Source organism: Scyliorhinus torazame, chromosome 7, assembly GCF_047496885.1.
Source record: "Scyliorhinus torazame isolate Kashiwa2021f chromosome 7, sScyTor2.1, whole genome shotgun sequence".
Lineage (NCBI taxonomy): Eukaryota > Metazoa > Chordata > Chondrichthyes > Carcharhiniformes > Scyliorhinidae > Scyliorhinus > Scyliorhinus torazame.
In genome coordinates, this window is record NC_092713.1 from 167,877,451 (window position 1) to 167,897,484 (window position 20,034).

Below are 20,034 nucleotides of genomic sequence, written 5' to 3' on the forward strand. Positions count from 1 at the left end.
ATTGATATCACATGGGCAAGTTTGTAGAGGTAAATTGGGAGGTACTAAACTGGCTATACATGATGTAGATGTGGGAAATGCTGTTCCGTTCAAACAGCATCCATGTAGACTTAATCCTTTAAAATTGGCACAGGTTAACAGAGCGATTGAGAGTATGCTGAAGAATGGCATAATTGAAGTGGGTTGCAGCCAATGGAGCTCACCCATAGTGATGGTACTTAAACCAGATGGTACCCAACGGTTGTGTGTGGACTATCGAAAGGTGAATGCAGTTACAAGAACGGACTCTTATCCTATCCCACGTTTGAAGGATTGCATTGCGAAAGTGGGACAATCTGCTTTTATTTCCAACTTCCAAACATGGAAAGAGCATTTAAAACATCGTATGGAGTTCTTCAATCGACTTCAGGAAGCGGGTTTGGTGATGAACCGAGCCAAATGTGAATTTGGAGAAGCCCAAATCACTTTACTTGCGGAGTTTCCAATACCCTCAAGACGAAGGGAAATAATGCGATTTCTTAGCATGAGTGGATTTGATCGAACAGTTGCGCAAAAGTTTTGTGGCGTGATTACTCCACTGATGGAATTGCTGAAGAAGCGTAAAAAAATTCATTGGACAGTGGACTTTCAACAGGCATTTGACTGCCTGAAAGCTGTGATCACCAATATTCCTGTATTGGAGAATTGCACGGGATTCTGTGGTCAGATTGAACTAAAGTATCTCATGGATCGTGCAGAGACTTTATTCAAAGAGACTGTCAATCGAGAAAGATGTTGGTTGGAGGAAGAAGAATAAAGAAAAATGGACTATTATTATACCTGTTTGAGTGTGTTGTTTTCGTTAAATGAAAATGTATATTTACTGTGTGCATTTCTTAGTGGATGGTGCAAAAGTGAAAAGTGAAACCACCTTGAAGTTGATGGTTAAATACCTTTAAGACATGGATGTTTAAGCAATGTACCTTTAAGAAAACAGAGATGTCAGAGAGTGGGTGGAGCTGGGCTTTAGATTAGCCATTTTGCAGTTTGAAAAAGAGCTTGTGTGTGTCTGGGTGTTTCCAGAGAGCTGCAGTTTTAAAAAAGCAGCTTGTGTGTGTCTCTGTGTTTCCAGAGAGCTGCAGTTTGGAGAAAAAGAGCTTGGGGAGTGTCTGTGTTTGCAGTGAGCTGGACCTCTGCCATGAAAGACTATCTCTGGATCATTTGGGCGATTTACACTCACAATAGTAAAGCTTTTAACCTGATGTGATTCTGTTGAAAGGTGTTCAGTCTCTTGGAAGTTTGAAGGAACATTTTGAGGAATTATTTACTGTTGCAATATTTTCTGAGCTATCTTTGAAGTAAGGGGTGTTAAGAGATCCAATGTTTATTTAAGATGTTAAGTTGAGTTCATGGAATAAACATTGTTTTGTGTTTAAAAACCCATGTGTCCATAATTGTAATCCCACCCCTAGAGAACAAGCCGTGTGCTAGGAAAAGCAACAAATACATTAAAGGGGGAGGTTGGTTGAACTCCATGATACATTTTGGGGTTCTGAAAACGTCTCTCCCATAACAAGAGGGATGGCCCAAGTTCAGGAAACCAGGATGTAGAAGCAGTTTGGGCTGGGATTAAAAATGATAACGACAAAGAAGTTGCTTGTGGGAGTGATGTACAGGCCGCCTAATTCTAACTACACTGTAAAGAAGAGATATGGGAGCTTGTCAGAAAGGTACAGCAATAATCATGGGGGATTTAAATCTACATATAGACTGGAAAAATCAGATGGTAGCATGGATGAAGAGTTAATAGAATGTTTTCAGGATAGTTTCTTAGAACAGCATATTCTGGAGCCAAGCAGAGAGCAGACTATATTGGTCCTGGTATTCTGCAGAGTTAGGCTTACTTGATAACCTCATGGTGAAGGCACCCCTAGGTAGCAGCAATCAAGATATGATTGAATTTTACATTCAGTTTGAGAGAGGTTTACACTCCGTTTGAGGGAGAGAAGAGTGGGTCTAAAACTAGTATTTTAAACTTACAGAAGGGCAATTATGAGGGCATGGAATCAGTGCCAGCTAAAGCAAACTGGCAAATGAGGTTAAGTGATAGGTTAATACACAGAATAGATACTTTCTAATGAGAAAATAAAATTCCAAGGGGAGGACCCACCATCCATGGTTCACTGGAAAAGCTAAAGACAGTATCAACCTTAAAGAAAATGCATAGAATTGCACAAAGACGAGCGGCAGGTCAAAAGATTGCACAAAATATAAACAACAGCAAAGAATGAGAAAACAAGGGAAAAATTTGAGCATGAGAGAAAAATAGTAATAACTATAAAGACAGATAGGAAGAATTTCTATAGATATTTTAAAAATACTTTAACAAAGTGAGCATTGGTCCGATACAAAGGGTGTCTGGGGAATTGATAATAGAAAGTCGGGTGATGGCGGATATATTTTGCATCGATCTTCACTATAGGGGAAACCAGTAACATCAGGAAATGGAAGGGAGGGAGAAACTCAGAAAATTAGTAAATTATTGGTCTGCAGGATGACAAATCCTTGGATCCGGATGGGCTTCATCCTAGGATCTTGAAAGAAGTGGTTAGAGATAGTTGATGTGCTGGTTTTAGTTTTCCAAATATCCCCAGATTTAGGAAAGGTTCCATTATTCAAAATGGGAGGGAGGGAGACAAAAAGCAGGAAACTACAGGCAATTCAGCTTAACATCGGTCATAGGAAAATGTTAGAAGCTATCATTAAAGATGTTGTGCCAGGGCACTTAGAAAATTTTAGGAAATCAGGCACCGTCAACATGGTTTTGTGAAAGAAAAATCATGTTTAATCAATTTATTGGGTTTCTTTGAAGGTGTCACATGTGCTGTGGGTAAAGGAGAACCGATAAGATGTCCTGTAGATTTCCAAAAGGCATTTGATAAGGTGCTCCATAAAAGCTCAGGGCAGCACGATGGCGCACTGCTGCTGCATGGCGCTGAGGACACGGGTTCGATCCTGGCCCCGGGTCACTGTCCATGTGGAGTTTGCACATTCTCTCCGTGACTGAGTGGGTCTCAGCCCACAACCCAAAGATGTACCGAGTAGGTGGATTAGCCACGTTAAATTGCCCCTGAATTGGAAAAAAATAATTGGGTACTCTAAATTTCAAAAAAAGTAAAATAAAAGCTAATGGTGTATGGGGTGACATTATTACCATGGATAGACTATTGGGTAGCTAACAGGAAACAGAGTTGCCATAAATGGGTCTTTTTCTGGATGGCAGGGTGTTACGAGTGGTGTGTCATAGGAATCAGAGCTGGGGTGTCATCATTTTACAATTTATGTGTCCTAGTGCATGAATCACAAAAGGCCAGTATGCAGGTACAGCAAGTAATTAGGAAAGTTAATAGAATGTTATTGTTTATTGTGAGGGGAATTGATTACAAAAGCAGAGAGATTATGCTTCAGTTCTCCAGGGCACTAGTGAGACCGCATCTGGAGTACTGTGTACAGTATTGGTCTCCGTATTTAAATAAAGATGTAAATGCATTGGAAACAGCTCAGAGAGGGTTCACCAGATTAATACCATGAATGCGGGCTGTCTTATTAGGAAAGGTTGGAAAGGTTAGGCTTGTATTCACGGGAGTTTTGAAGAGCAAGAGGCGACTTAATTGAAATCTTTAAAATCCTGTGGGGTATGTGGAGAGAATGCTTCATCTTATGGGAGAATCTAGAACGAGGAGTCACTGCTTAAAAATAAGGAGCCGCTCATTTAACACAGAGATGAGGAGGGTTGTGATCCTTCGGAACTCTCTTCCTCAAAAGGCCGTGGAAGCAGAGTCTTACAATATTTTTAAGGCAGAGCAAGATAAATTCTTGATTAACAAGGGGGTGAAAGGTTACTGGGGGGAGGCAGGAATGTGGGGTTGAGGTTATAATCAGATCAGCCATAATCTTATTGAATAGTGGTGCAGGCTCCTAATTCGTATGTACCTCACACAGGTTGTCACCTGTCAGGGTAATTGTACTGTGTCCCAAACACTATTGAGAAGACCAAAGCCCTAAGCCTAATGGTGGTGAAGTGTGAGACATGCCAGGCCTCACCATGCTTGTCAGTACAGCCAAGAATGGGCAATGTTACAAACCTTCCAGAAACTAAGTGAAAGCAACAAAGAGGACATTAACAGCAGCGGCTCCCTCAGAGCGAGGGGACATTAAGAGCACTCACCCCCCTCAGAGAGTGAGTGGACCTTAATAGGAGCTACTCCCACCGAGAATGATGGGACATTAAGAGCGGCGACTCCCTCAGAGAGTTAGGAGACATTAAGAGCAGCGACTCCCTCAGAGAGTTAGGAGACATTAAGAGCGGCGACTCCCTCAGAGAGTTAGGAGACATTAAGAGCAGCGACTCCCTCAGAGAGTTAGGAGACATTAAGAGCAGCGACTCCCTCAGAGAGTTAGGGGACATTAAGAGCAGCGACTCCCTCAGAGAGTTAGGGGACATTAACTGCAGAGACCACCCCTTTCTCAGGGAGCGGGGACATTAAGAGCATTGCAATTTTGAGACTGAGGAACATTCATGGCAGTAAGTTCCATCATTTGGTGGAGTCTATATGTGGTGTAGAAGGAGATTAACAGGTTTCTTTTTCATTTCTTTGCTGTGTTATGATTTAATTGATTGTGGAGATTGTTGTTTTGTTTGTCAGTTGTAGCTGGTTTCAGATGTCTTGCTGATGCAGGGTCACTTTCCCTGTGAACAGACATCCAATATGGATCATCATTTCATTTTGAGATGCCCAGGTTGCTGGTCAGGCTGGGTTTGTGATCTGGTAGTGCTGCTGAACTATCACACATTTGGGAATTTGCTCTGGATAGTTCTCCTTATGCTGGAGAAGGCTGAAGTTTGCTTTTAGTTCAATGATGGTCCAAATGATTAGTCAATGGAGATGATTGTGCCTGAAGAGCGATGTTTTGATATTTATGATAGATTTAGCCTCAACACCGCCCTCTGCCAGTAGAACGAGAGTTAAGCAACCTGGCAGCAGTCTCTTGGATTACGCGGAGAAACTAAGTTAACTGGAGTAAGAACATAAGAACAAGGAACAGGAGTAGGCCATCTGGCCCCTCGAGCCTGCTCTGCCATTTAATGAGATCATGGCTGATCCTTGTGGACTCAGCTCCACTCTCCGGCCCATACACCATATCCCCGAATCCCTTTAATCTTTAGAAAGGTACCTATCTTTTTCTTAAAAACGTTTAAAGAAGGAGCCTCAACTGTTTCACTGGACAAGGAATTCCAGAGATTCACAACCCTTTGGGTGAAGATGTTCCTCCTACACTCCGTCCTAAATCTACTTCCCCTTATTTTGAGGCTATGCCCCCTAGTTCTGCTTTCCCCGACCAGTGGAAACAACCTGCCCGCATCTATCCTATCTATTCCCTTCATAATTTTATATGTTTAAATAAGATCCCCCCGCATCCTTCTAAACTCCAATGAGTACAGTCCCAGTCTACTCAACCTCTCGTCATAATCTAATCCCCTCAACTCTGGGATCAACCTAGTGAATCTCCTCTGCACTCCCTCCAGTGCCAATATGTCCTTTCTCAGGTAAGGAGACCAAAACTGAACATAATATTCCAGATGCGGCCTCACCAACACCCTATACAATTGCAGCATAACCTCCCTAGTCTTGAACTCCATCTCTCTCGCAATGAAAGACAAAACTCGATTAGCCTTCTTAATCACCTGTTGCACCTGCACACCAACCTTTTGCGACTCGTGCACCAGCACACCCAGGTCCCTCTGCACAGCAGCATGTTTTAACATCTTACCGTTTAAATAATAATCCATTCTGCTGTTATTCCTCCCAAAATGGATAGCCTCACACTTGGCAACATTGAATTCCATCTGCCAGACCCTAGCCCATTCACCTAACCTATCCAAATCCTTCTGCAGACTTCCGGTATCCTCTGCACTTTTTGCTTTACCACTCATATTAGTGTCGTCTGCAAACTTTGACACATTGCACTTGGTCCCCAACTCCAAATCATCTATGTAAATTGTGAACAACTGCGGGCCCAACACTGATCCTTGAGGGACCCCACTAGTTACAGGTTGCCAACCAGAGAAACACCCATTTATCCCCACTCTCTGCTAGTTAACCAATCCTCTACCCATGCTACCACTTTACCCTCAATGCCATGCATCTTTAGTTTATGCAGCAACCTTTTGTGTGGCACCTTGTCAAAAGCTTTCTGGAAATCCAGATATACCACATCCATTGGCTCCCCGTTATCTACTGCACTGGTAACGTCCTCAAAAAATTCTACCAAATTAGTCAGACACGACCTACCCTTTGTGAACCCATGCTGCGTCTGCCCAATGGGACAATTTCCCTCCAGGTGCCCCGCTATTTCCTCCTTAATGATAGATTCCAGCATTTTCCCTACAACCGAAGTTAAGCTTACCGGCCTATAATGCAGAGAGTGCATTACAGTAGCTTAGATCCACCCAAACAATCTGAAGGCTCATTCACAAGTGGGCCACATGTGAATGCCAGGTTGCATTAACTATCAATATCTCACTGATAAACACAGCGAATGACCTACAAAATGTCACGGATTAATTTTATTACAAATTAGCATTCCATTAAAAAAAACTTCCAAAGACAGTACTTATAAGAACCCGGCTCCAGACCAATTTCAACATAGCTACAAAAATATTGCATTGTTTTTAAAGAAAGCTGGTAGCTGTACGAGAGCGCATTTACCCACTGCTGGGGCAAACTGCTCAAGGTGCACAGTCCACATCAAAACGTGCTTGCAAAACTGCTTAATTTCAAAAGGCACGTGGAAAGAAACATTGAAGAGCTGTGCTATCAGCAGCAAGGGGCATGCCGTGGCTTCATTTGAAACAAGGAACACAACAAGAAAGACATTGATGCATTTGTGTCATTGCATCAAATGCCATTCAACATTAACCAGCAGTTAATGACAGCTTTTCAAGCTGCAATATTGATTATCCAAAAAAAATGATGTTCTGATTAGAAGACATGCACCCTCTTGTGTTGATTGTAGTTATATCTGGTCCGGAGGTAGGACCCAAGATACAACAAAGTATTCTCACTTTACACACTGTGTGATATTGAAGTCCAGTTATTCGGCTGGACTGTTGATTCCTGTGGAACTGGGATGGAGTGAAAGAACAGAGGCAATCATAGGAGGAGGAAAATGAGGAGTACAAAAAAGAGCATTCTGAAAAGGTTTCACAGAAATTTGAGGCACTGGTTTAGTCTGTGTGGATCATATCGGATTGAAATGTCACATGATGAATGCAGTCGGCAAAGACAAGCAAGAGTGAAGCTAAAACGGCACGTTAACACAGTGGTTAGCACTGTTGCTTCACAGTGCCAGGGTCCCAGGTTCAATTCTCGGCGTGAGTCACTGTCTGTGCGGAATCTGCACGTTCTCCCCGTGTCGGTGTAGGTTTCATCCGGGTGCTCTGGTTCCTCCCACAAGTCCCGAAATACGTGCTGTTCGGTAATTTCGACATTCTGAATTCTCCCTCTGTGACCCGAACAGGCGCCGGAATGTGGCGACTAGGGGCGTTTCACAGTAACTTCATTGCAGTATTAATGTAAGCCTACTTGTGACAATAAAGATTATTATTTTATAAAATATCTATTTTAGGTGCACTGCCCACATAAACGTGGAGAAGTTTTCATTCTGTGCTCTGGAGCATCATATATGACTGATATACCGATTCTCTCTTTTATAGACTGAGCCAGTTTGATTCTCGTCGAGTTAACAATACATCAAGGCTGTTTGGGGAGAGTTTGTGGTTTGTATAAATGATTTAGATATGAATGTACGAGTGTTGATCAGTAAGTTTGCGGATGATATGAAAATTGGTGGGGTGGTAAACAATGAGGACAATAGCCTTCGATGACCGGAGGATATAGACAGGCTGGTCAGATGGGTTGATTGGCGGCAAATCGAGTTCAATCTGGATAAGAGTGAGGTGATGCACTTGGGCAGGACAAACAAGGCTCGGGAATACATGATAAACGGCAGGAATCTGGGAAGCACCGAGGATCAGAGGGATCTTGGTATGCATGTACACCGGTCCCTTAAGGTAGCAGAGCAGGTACAGTAGTTAAGAACGCTTATTGTGGGGTGGCACAGTGATGCAGTGGTTAGCACTGCTGCCTCACGGCCTGAGGACCAGGGTTCAATCCCGGGTCACTGTCCATGTGGAGTTTGCACATTCTCCCCATGTCTGTGTGAGTCTCACCCCCACTGTTAAGTAATGGGTTAAGAATTAAGTAATGCATTAAGAGACATTGCAATTAGTTGTTTTTAGGCGGGTTAACAGGAGTATAATGGGGTTTGTATGGGCGCGAGGGACTCCGAGGGTGAGAAGGGGAGAAGGGTGTTCCTGTAGAGATATGGGGGGGACTGGCGCTGCCCAACCTCTCTGGGTACTACTGGGCTGCCAATGCGACGATGGTGCGCATGTGGGTGATGGAGGGGGAGGGGGCTGCATGGAAGAGGTTGGAGATGGCGTCTTGTGTGGGTACGAGTCTGGGGGCGCTGGCAGCGGCGTCACTGCCGCTCCCTCCAAGGAGGTATACCACGAGTCCGGTGGTGGCGGCTGCCCTCAAAATTTGGGGGCAGTGGAGGCGGCATGGGGGGGAAGTTGGGGCCTCGGCGTGGACCCCAATACGGGGGAACCACCGGTTCGCCCCAGGGAGAACAGGTGGAGGGTTTTTGGGGTGGCACAGGGCAGGGATACGAAAGTTGGGGGACCTGTTTGTGGACGGGAAGTTCGCGAGCCTGGGCAAGCTGGAGGAGAAGTACGGGCTCCCCCCGGGAACACCTTCAGGTACTTACAGGTAAGGGCGTTTGCCAGACGGCAGGTGGTGGAATTCCCGAGGCTACTGCCGCACACAGTACAGGACAGGGTGCTCTCGGGGGGGGTGGGTGGGAGTGGGGAAGATCTCGGAAACTTACCAGGTGATGCAGGAGGATGAGGAGGCCTTGGTGGTGGAGGTGAAAGGTAAGTGGGAGGAGGAGTTGGGAGAGGAAATTGAGGAAGGGACTTGGGCAGATGCCCTAGGGAGGGTGAACTCTTCCTCATCGTGCACGACGTTCAGCCTCATACAGTTTAAGGTGCTGCACAGGGCACACATGACCGGGACAAGGATGAGCCGGTTTTTTGGGGGTGAGGACAGGTGTTAGGTGTTCAGGGAGCCCAGCAAATCACACCCATATGTTCTGGGTATGCCCAGCGCTGGAGGAATTTTGGAAGGGCGTAGCGAGGACAGTGTCGAGGGTGGTAGGATCCAGGGTTAAACCGGGCTGGGGGCTCGCAATATTTGGGGTGGCAGAGGAGCCGGGAGTGCAGGAGGCGAAAGAGGCCGGAATTCTGGCCTTTGCGTCCCTGGTAGCCCGGCGAAGGATTCTTCTTCAGTGGAAGGATGCGAGGCCCCCAAGCGTGGAATCCTGGATCAGCAGTATGGCAGGGTTTAGTAAATTGGAGAGGGTGAAATACGCCTTGAGAGGGTCGGTACAAGGGTTCATTGGGCGATGGCAACCGTTCTTAGACTTCCTGGCAGAACGGTAGACATTGGTCAATGGCAGCAGCAACTCGGGGGGGGGGGTTTACTTTATTTTTGTTTTTGTTATTTACACTGAAGGGTCTGAGGGGGTGTATATACCTGTTGTGTTAAGTCGGGGTGTTAATGTTAATTTATTATTTATGTACGGGGCGAGGGGGGGTATGGAGGGTTGCTTTTCTAGACTGTGTTTTATACTTAACCCTGTTGGGTTCTTTTTTCATTTTGTTATTGATATTTTATGAAAACTTTAATAAAAAAAATTTTTTTTATTTTTTTAAAGTGCATATGAAGCATGGTCGGAATTTGATAAGTTCCGGAAAATAGAGGAATTCTCCATGGAAGACTATATAGTAGAATTTGACAGACTATATAAAAGGCTGCCGAAACACAACCTGGAATTTCCACAGTCTATGTTGGCCTTTAAATTACTTGACTGTGTTAGAGTGAGCAACATGGATAGGCTCCTGGTTTTGACAGGAGTTCAGTTTACGGATGAGGATACTTTATTCGATCAGATGACAAAAGCTTTATAGAAACTTCTGGGGAAACATTCGATTCCGATGGCTCTGAAGACTCAAATAGGACAGTCTGCTATAAAGCAGAATATGGAAGATACACTACTAACAGGATGGCAAAATTGTACGGCTACGATCAGGGCCCAAGGCTATAGAAGGAGATCGAGACAAGGAAATTATGAAGACAGAAAGCCAGTTAGAACTTAACAGTGGGAAGATGAACCCCAGAAATGCCCGGGGTATGATAAATCGATGTTTTCGATGTGACTCTCAAAACCATTATGTCTTCAACTGTCCAAAACGTTGTAATAGAGTGTTTGAAGCGACACATGACAGGGAAGAGTCAGAAGAGGAAAAAGAGTGTTCAGAGAGAAGACATTGTCCTATTAACAAGCAGTTTCACGCCAGTAATGAGGGTGTTGGTTGCAGAATCCTTCAATTGTGCTGTATTGGACAGTGGCTGCACATCTACTGTGTGTGGAATTGACTGGTTAAAATGTTACCTGGACTCCTTGAATGCTGAAAGTCGTAACCAGGTTAAGGAATTTGAAAGTTCCACAAGTTTCAGGGTTGGGGATGATAATACTTTGAAGTCGCTGAAAAGAGTGGTGATCCCTTGCAATATTGCCGGAGTGAATCATTTCATTAGCACGGATGTTGTATCAAGTGAGATACCTTTGCTTCTGAACAGACCGTCGATGAAGAAAGCACACATGCAACTGGATATGGAACAGAATAAGGCAACAGTTTTTTGAAAGACGGTGGACTTACAATTTACACAGTCGGGACACTATTGTATTCCATTACTGAAAAATAATATTTCAAGTAGAATGGTTCAGGATGTGTTGATGGCAGTTGAAAATGGGACTTTAGCTGATAAAAAAAAAGCTTGTTGTATTAAAACTGCATAAGCAATTTGCACATCCGTTTCCTCGAAGGCTGAAAAATGTATTGAAGGATGCAGGGGTAAGGGATGAAGACTATACTAAACTGATAGAACAGGTTAGTGTTTGCTGTGAAGTTTGTAGGAAGTACAGAAGGACACCAGCACGACCGATAGTATCCCTACCTTTGGCCAGGGATTTCAACGACATTGTGGCTGTGGACCTTAAGATCTTGGATAAGGCCATTTTTCCAAAAGGACAACTACCAAAATACTTGCCTGAAGGATCTAGTCAATGGAAGGATGCAACTGTTATTAGAGCAGGGAAGGCCACTGGAAAGTATAAACATTGGTTGAATGTACAGAATTCAGGGGAGGGAGTTAAGACAAGCGATTGGGAACACGAAGTTCAAAAATGGAGGTCACAGAAACGCAATGCCAGTTCAGATAGTACATTGGTTAGTGAACAGGTCCGCAGGAAAATGTCGAAAATTTTGAAAGGAAATCCCACAGCAGATAGGAAAGATCAAGCAGTAGCAGTATAGAACAAGTTACCAGGCGGGAGAGGGGACGTAGTTTATCAAGGTCTCGGAACACGAGTAAGACTACGAATACTAATAGGAGTAGAAGCCCACATGCACGTGAGATTTTGGTAGCTTCCAATAAATTATATGAAATGTTATCAAAGATGCTAAACAGCAAGAACTGCACAGTTGGAGTGAATTTGGGGTATACACGGAAGTACCGGATAGGGGACAAAGAGCTCTGTCCCACAGATGGATTTGCACGGAAAAGGTTCTTCCGGATGGAACTTATAAGGCAAAGGCCAGGCTTGTGGCAAGGGGATTTGAAGAAAGCTTAGAAGATCAGGATTTAAGGGTAGATTCACCTACAGCAGGAAAGGTTAATTTTAAAGATCTTCTTTTAGCCACAAAGACATGGGAATGCAAATCTAAAGATATGAAAGCTGCCTTCTTGCAGGGGCATCAGCTTCAGAGAGACATTTTTCTCTGTCCTCCTAAAGAAGCAGCTAGCACAGACGGGGTATTCTGGAAGTTGAACAAATGTGTATATGGATTAAATGATGCGTCTAGAGTCTGGTATTTTTCGGTAAAGTCAGTTTTGTTAAAGTTAGGCTGTTACCAGTTGAAAGTAGATCCGGTAGTGATTTACTGACACTATAAAGGGAACCTTTCTGGCATCTTTATGATGCATGTCAAATAATTTTTGTGGGGTGGGACTAGTGATTTTGAAGCTATTGTAACCTCTGGTTTGAGGAAAGAATTCAGGGTCGGAAGTCAGGCTTCCGGTGCATTTAAATATATTGGACTGGAAATCGGACAGACTAAGTTAGGGCAACTTTACATCAGCAATCTTATTTGGAAAGCATCACCCCAATAGCAATTAGTTGTGGCCGGGTTTTCACAAAAAGATATAACGTTTCAAAGATGGAAAAAGAGCAAAGTTTAATTGGGCAACTGAATTGGTTAGGTAGACAGACTAGACCGGACGTGAGTTTTGATGTCTTAGAGTTGAGTACAAAAATGAATGATCCCAAAGTGGAAGACATAATAAGAGCAAATAAAGCGTTTGGCCAAACTAAAAATGCAGGAGTGTGTTTTGAGGTTCCTGGTTTTAGGTGACCGTAGGCACTTGAAATTCATAGTTTATAGTGATGCGTCCTGTGCAAATCAAGCACAGGAGGTTTTATAATTTTCCTCTTGGGGAACAATGGTAAATGTTGTCCTCTTGTGTGGGAAACAAAGAAAATAAGGAAAGTGGTCGAAAGCACTTTGGCTGCTGTAGCCATCTGGGATGGCCACGTCCCAATTACAAAATGGACACTTGCAAAGACTGCAGGGAAAATTGGACAATGCTAAGAAACAAGCAGGTGCAAGCCCTGCCTGTTGATTAGAACCTTAAACGCTCAGACAGGACAGAAACTACCAAACAATTTACATACTAATGAGCCATCTCCGGGGACAAAAGGGAAACATTTAGATACGTAATGTTAGGACAGACTCCCCGGCGCCAGAAGAAGCTAAGACAAAGCAGACTGACAGTCACCAGGACACGCCCAGTGATCAGGGAACCACCCCTCTATTGGAGGAAAATCAATACCGATGATTGGGAAAGACCCAATTAGTTGAGGCCAAGTTCAAGGCCCGCCCAAAAGAGCGCAAAGCCCTTTTGGGTATAAATGGTATCCCCCAAGGGAGAATGCCCTCCTTTGGCTTTGGCTCTCAACGAAGAGAGAGAGCAGCCTAGCAGCTACAGCAGACCAAGTAAGTTACAAAGTCAACGCACCGTACGAGATAGACGCTCCTAATTGCTACCCTGTAAACAGCTCAACCCAGCAGCCTCAGAGCCGAGCAACGGCCATTGTTCCTCTGACTGAGTGGGCGCCCAAAGCTTTAGTAATAGTGGTAGTTTAGTTTGTAGAGTTTATGCACGAGTAGATTTGACTGTGTGTAAATAAATGAGCATTGCTTTTGAACTTACTAACTGGTGTATCGAGTCATTGATCAGTATTCGGTTCTGAACCTTGTGGCGGTGTCGAAAGATACCTGACGACTCTTGAGCAAACGTGATTAAATAGAGCCAAATTAAGAACCAACCAAAAGTTAGCAACATTGCTGAGACGTTAAGCTTTGTAGAGGCAGTGGATATGGCCTTTTATATATCTCAGATTTTGACAGAAATTTAACTTTTGGATATTGTTAATGTTAATGCCTGTTTCTGAGATTTATTTATTTTTTTTAAAAAATTTTTTAAAGGGGGGGAAATTGCGTGTGTGTTTTTGAGTTTCTTTAAATTTTGTTTTCACCTAATTATTTTTTTCTCCAAGGAAGGGGAGACTGTTAAGTAATGGGTTAAGAGTTAAGTAATGCATTAAGAGACAGGGCAATTAGTTGTCTCATTTATGTTAAGTATCCAATGATTGACACTGATATGTAAAGGGGCTTCAGGTGGCCCTTGTGTCAGGTGGTGTGTTAGAGTTTTGAGCAGAGGCTGTGGAAGTGAAATAAATGGTGTTTTGGTGAAAAGGAACAGAACTTCATACAACGGTAACTAAAACGTAGAACACTCACAACCCAAAGATGTGTAGGGTAGGTGGATTGGCCACGCTAAATTGCCCTTTTATGGGAAAGAAAATGAATTGGGTGCTTAAAAACATTTTTTACAACAGGTAAAAAAAGGCCGATTGTATACTTTATTTTATTAGCCGAGGCACAGAGTTTAGGAGCAGGGAGGTTATGCTGGAACTGTATAAAATGTTGGTTTGGCCACAGCTAGATTATTGTGTGCAGTTTTGGAATCCACATTATAGGAGGGTTGTGAAGGGGCCGCTCGGTGGCGCAGTGGGTTAGCCCTGCAGCCTCAGGGCACCGAGGTCCCAGGTTCAATCCCGGCTCTGGGTTACAGTCCGTGTGGAGTTTGCACATTCTCCCCGTGTTTGCGTGGGCTTCGCCCCCACAACCCAAAGATGTGCAGGGTAGGTGGATTGGCCACGCTAAATTGCCCCTTAATTGAAAAAAATGAATTGGGTACTCTAGTAGGAGGGATGTGATAGCACTGGAAAGGATGCAGAGGAGATTTACCAGGATGTTGCCTGGGCTGGAGAGTTTTTGTTATAAAGAGAGATTGGATGGACTTGGATTGTTAGGCACTATTTTCCGCATTGATAAACTGAGGCGCCACCTGCTTTCTCAGGTGGATATGAAAGATTCCATTCAAAATAAAGCAGGGGAGGTTTCCCCATATCCTGGCCAACATTCAACCAATGTCATATTAAAAAGGAAACTGATGGGGTCCAATCATTCATCTGCTGTTTGTAGGACCTACAAACTAGTACTGTCGAACTCCAACAAAATATTTTTGAATATCATCAGGTGATAAAGGCTGTCCAAACAAGAGTCTTTCATCATTACCATGTAAAGGACAGCAATGAGCAGGTCAAAATGTACATTCAACACAACACTAGCTTCAACTTTGCGGCTGTTCGCATCATGTTAACCCGCGCCCTGGGTACTTCCTTCCAATGGCTCAGGCCAGGATGCATGCTGACAGATTACAAGGAATCCTTTGAACAAGAAACAGGTGCTTATAGTCCAGGATTGCAGCCAATAGTAGTCTTCCTCCTACTTAACCGATGGGAGCTTCTCTATTTCTTTGAGTGGAAGGCGAGTTTCAAGTACACATCCGTGAAGTGTCAGAGGCTTTACTGAAATGAAATGAACTGAAAGAAGAGAAGGAAATGGGAAGGATTAACCAGATCAGGATGAGAGGTGGGAAAGTGTGGAAGAATCAGTCCCATTAAAACAAATCCCAACTGGTTTTCATGAAGAAACCTACATTGACTACAAGGATTGTGCCATGCTCAACACTTCCACAGTGAGTTTAGAAATCACAAATAGAACTGCACTGAAGATGATTGGGTACATGAGAGGGAATAAATCCTTCAATGATTATTCATTTTTGGGAAGGACAATAACAGATAGGCAATACATGCTGATCTTGCCGGTGATGCTCACATCGAAGAACAAATTAAAACATATTCATTCCCTCCAATTTCTAACCTGGTGGTTTCCAACTTTTGTTGTGTCACGTCTCTATACACAAAGAAAACTGAACACACCTCCTGTTTTCTCTGTCTTCCTCCCTAACTGGGAACTTTAATTTTAACTGCTCTCTGTCCTCTCATTTTTTTTTACTTCTTCCTGTCTCTCTCTCCCTTCTTCCAGGATTTTTGCCCCCTTTTTGAGTTTTTGCTTTTGGTGCAGGAACAATGGGACCTTTGCCTTCAGCTCCACGCATGGGCCTGACCAACAAAAAAAAATCCAAACCATGCACGTGCGGCTCTTTCCCAGCCTGCGCATGCGCAGGATCCCCAAGATTTGTTGGGTTTTGGAGATGCCAACCACTGAGCTAAAGACGAAGATGAGTTTTAGTTTAATTACATGAATTTTGAATCTTTCATCGTGGCACACTGGACGGGGGGGGGGGGGGGGGGGGGATGTTTAGAAGATGGGAACCACTGTTCTAATCATACAAGATGCAGCACAGATAGCATTGTCTTAGTGGGCAGCAGCTTCCACAGAGCCAGAAGGCATCAAACCCACTCCAGAGACTTGAGCACTACATCTAGGCTGACACAGTCAAAGGTGCTGGATGAAATATAGAACCATCCGCCCTCTCAGACAGAGGTAGAAATAGTGCTCTGGGGCAACACGGTGGCGCAGTGGTTAGCACTGCTGCATCACGCGCTGTGTCCCAGGTTCTATCCCGGCTCTGGGTCACTGTCCGTGTGGAGTTTGCACATTGTCCCCGTGTTTGCATGGGTTTCACCCCCACAACCCAAATATGTGCAGTGTAGATGGATTGATCACGTTAAATTGCCCCTTAATTGGAAAATAATGAATTGGGTACTTTAAATTTATTTTTAAAAAAGAAATAGTGTTCTGTGATTGTTTAAGAATAGGGAAGTTTGCCCCAGTGTCCTGGCCAATGACAAATGTTGTTTAAACAGATACAAAAGCAAAATACTGCAAATCTGAAATAAGAGCAGGGAATGCTGCAACTATTTGCCAGATCAGACAGCATCTGTGGAGAGAAAAATAGAGTTAAAGTTTTAGCCCAATGACGTTTCAACAAAAGTTGAACTCTGTTTCTCCCTCCACAGTACATTCTCCCGTATCTACGTGGGTTTCCTCCCCCAAGTCCCGAAAGACGTGCTTGTTAGGTGAATTGGATATTCTGAATTCTCCCTCAGTGTACCCGAACAGGGGCCGGAATGTGGTGACTAGGGGCTTTTCACAGTAACTTCATTGCAGTGTTAATGTAAGCCTACTTGTGACACTGAGATTATTGTTAGATGCTGCCTGCCTTGCTGATTCTAAATATACAAATAGACTTATCTTCTGACAAATTCACTGCTGTGTTTCCCAAAATGCAGTGGCTGCGCTTTGGAAAGTGCTTAACCGGTTGTAAGCGGTCCAGGACACGTGGTGACTATAAAAAGGTGTTTTAGGAATACAGTCCTTTCTTTTTTCCTTTATGCCAGTGTTACATAACACACTCATCATGTGTTTTTTGGGGAAAATGTAAACATCCAATGACTCTATCACATCAAGTCTCAAATTACCTTCCAAAAGAAAACTCACTTACATTTGAATAAATCAATATTGCCTACTTTCTCCAGGAAGCCTGTTCCATAGACTGGCCACCCACGTGTTATAGGTCCTTCCTCAGATTTAGATTGAATTTACACTCAGTGCTCAGGATCAGATAAAACAGACTGTTACTATTGATGTGATCTAGTCCCTGGGCTTTCTGCACACCCTGTGTCATGGTGATCGGAAGTGCATAATTAGAGATGGGCAACAAATGTTAGCCTAGCCAACGACGAACAAATTAAAAAATATCCTCGACTGTAACAACTATCCATAGAATCCCTATGGTGCGAGAGGCAGCCATTTGGCCTATCGGCTCTGCACCAACCCTTCGAAACAGCACAGTACCCAAGGTCCACTCACCCCGCCCTATCCTCGTAACCCCACCTAACCTGCACACCTTTGGACTGTGGGAGGAAACCAGAGCACCCGAAGGAAGCCCACGCAGACACAGGGCGAATGTGCAAACTCCACACAGACAGTCACCCAAGGTCGGAATCAAACCCAGGTCCCTGGTGGTGTGAGGCAGCAGTGCTAGCCAAAACTCCCTTTTTCACCTACTCAAAGGGGATGAGGATACAGGATGTTAATGGGGTGTCGTGTGCATCACAATCTCTGACATTGTGAAGTGCCTTGTGTACCACAATATATCGACTGGCCATGTGATCTCCTGGGAGAGATGCCAAGCCCAATGTGAGGGGAAATAAAAGTCTGGGAAATTCCTCTCCAACCTCCCTATTGTGAATGAAACTAGTCCAGAGCTATTTATTTTCCCTCTGTTGTTCATGGGCTGCAGGTTGCGCCCAGCTCAAAGGGCTGCACCAGATTTGGCAGAACAGCACTCTGCTCTTCATCATGTTCCCACTCAGCTCCTTCCCCACAGCCTCACATATCTTCACCTGAGAGAAGGGTGTGATCTGTATTACACAGACTCTCGACGCATAGACTTTGTAATCGCAATCACTGGTGTTTGGAATTCCAAGCCCCTTGCATCAGTGCACTGACAACACTGTTATCTTTACCAGACAGCTTTGCGAAGCCTCATTCCGGTAGCGTTCTTCCCCTACCTTAAATCTGTCGATTGGATCTTCCTGCTGAGCTTGCTGCTCTCTCATTGTTAGGTACTCCTTCTCGTATTTTTTCAGTTTTTTTGTCGGCACCTGGAGAGATTGAAAGAGAAAGGGGTGTTAGTGGAAATTGTACAGCGCTCACCGTCTCCCACGTCTGGAGAATGTCAATGCCAAGCTCAGCCTGCAGGTGTCAGTGTTGCTGCAGCATGCTGGTAGCCTGAATTGGTCAGTCTCATTCATCAAAGATTTATGTATTGTTACACAGGCCACAGGCAGCAAAAACCATGAGGGGTGAAGGAGCTTTCTTACTTACAGTGAGGGTCTGTTGTGAGTAGTAAACCAAATATTGGAATAGCTACAGGCCATTCAGCCCCTCTGTTCCTAAATTCAATTAGATTGTGGCTGCTCTGCATTTTAATTCCATGTACCCATCTTAGTTCTGAAGAACCCTTACTGCCCTTCTGACATCACCACTAATGGCCTAGCTCTAATTTTAAGGCTGTTCTGAACATTCCCCCTCAAGAAAAAATAGTTTCTATCTTTCTTAGCAACTCTTCCAATAATTTTAAACATCTAAATTAGTTCGCAACTGAATCTTCTAGTAATCAAGATAGGTTTGTGTAACCTACCCTCTTAAGCTAACCCATTTAGATTGGGTATGAAAAGAAATGGGGACTTTATTTTCTCTATGCAAGGCACCATCTGGTGTATCATGTGCAGCAATGGTCATTAGAAAATTGTTATTGCCTTTCAGAGTGGACAGGAGTAGAGAAAGATATTTCTGGCAGACAGGATTTTAATAATAATAATCTTTTATTGTCACAAGTAGGTTACGAAGAAAGGTTTAGGAAGGGATAGTTTCCTTTGGTAGAGAAGGGATTTTGGCATGAGCAAACAGAAATTTTGAAGAACATTGAGGTAACTGATAGAGGTAAATGATCCAAACACTAGGGAACACTAGAGAGAAAAAGCTCCAAAATCTGGGTCTTGCCTCCTCCCTCTGCAACTGGATCCCCGACTTCCTGACCCATAGACCACAATCCGTAAGAATAAACAACAACACCTCCTTCACGATAGTCCTCAATACCGGGGCCCCGCAAGGCTGCGTACTTAGCCGCCTACTGTACTCCCTGTACACACACGACTGCGCGGCAAAATTTGGTTCCAACTCCATCTACAAGTTTGCTGATGACACGACCATAGTGGGTCGGATCTCAAACTCAGAATACTGGAGGGAGATAGAGAACCTACTGGAGCGGTGTAACAACAACAATCTATCCTTCAATGCCAGCAAAACTAAAAAGCTGGTAATTGACTTCAAGAAGCAAAGTATTGTACACACCCCCGTCTGCATCAACGGAACCGAGATGGAGATGGTTGGCAGCTTCAAGTTCCTAGTTGTGTACATCACCAAAAATCTGTCCTGGTCCACCCACGTGAACGCTACCACCAAGAAATCACAACAGCGCCTATATTTCCTCAGGAAACAAAGGAAATTCAGCATGTCCACACTGACACTTACCAACTTTTACAGCTGCACCATAGAAAGGCATCCTATCTGGCTGCATCACAGCCTGGTATGGCAACTTCTTGGCCCAAGACCGTAAGAAACTTCGTGAACACAACCTAGTCCATCACACAAACCCGCCTCGCATTCATTGACTATCTACACCTCCCGCTGCCTTGGGAAAGCGGGCAGCATAATCAATGACCCCTCCCACCCGGCTCACTCACTCTTCCAACATCTTCCATTGGGCAGGAGATACAAAAGTCTGAGAACACGCACAAATAGAT

At 44.0% G+C, this 20,034-nt stretch overlaps 1 protein-coding gene across 5 annotated transcripts in view; it reads right to left on the minus strand.

The window, feature by feature from the left end:
• rabgap1l (RAB GTPase activating protein 1-like) overlaps positions 1-20,034 on the minus strand; it is a 934,074-nt gene that overhangs the window by 41,699 nt on the left and 872,341 nt on the right. For all 5 annotated transcript variants that reach the window (XM_072511773.1, XM_072511772.1, XM_072511776.1 and 2 more), the window contains one exon: positions 18,238-18,330. In XM_072511773.1, coding sequence (XP_072367874.1) covers positions 18,238-18,330 — 93 coding nt within the window. The remainder of the gene's footprint in view (positions 1-18,237; positions 18,331-20,034) is intronic.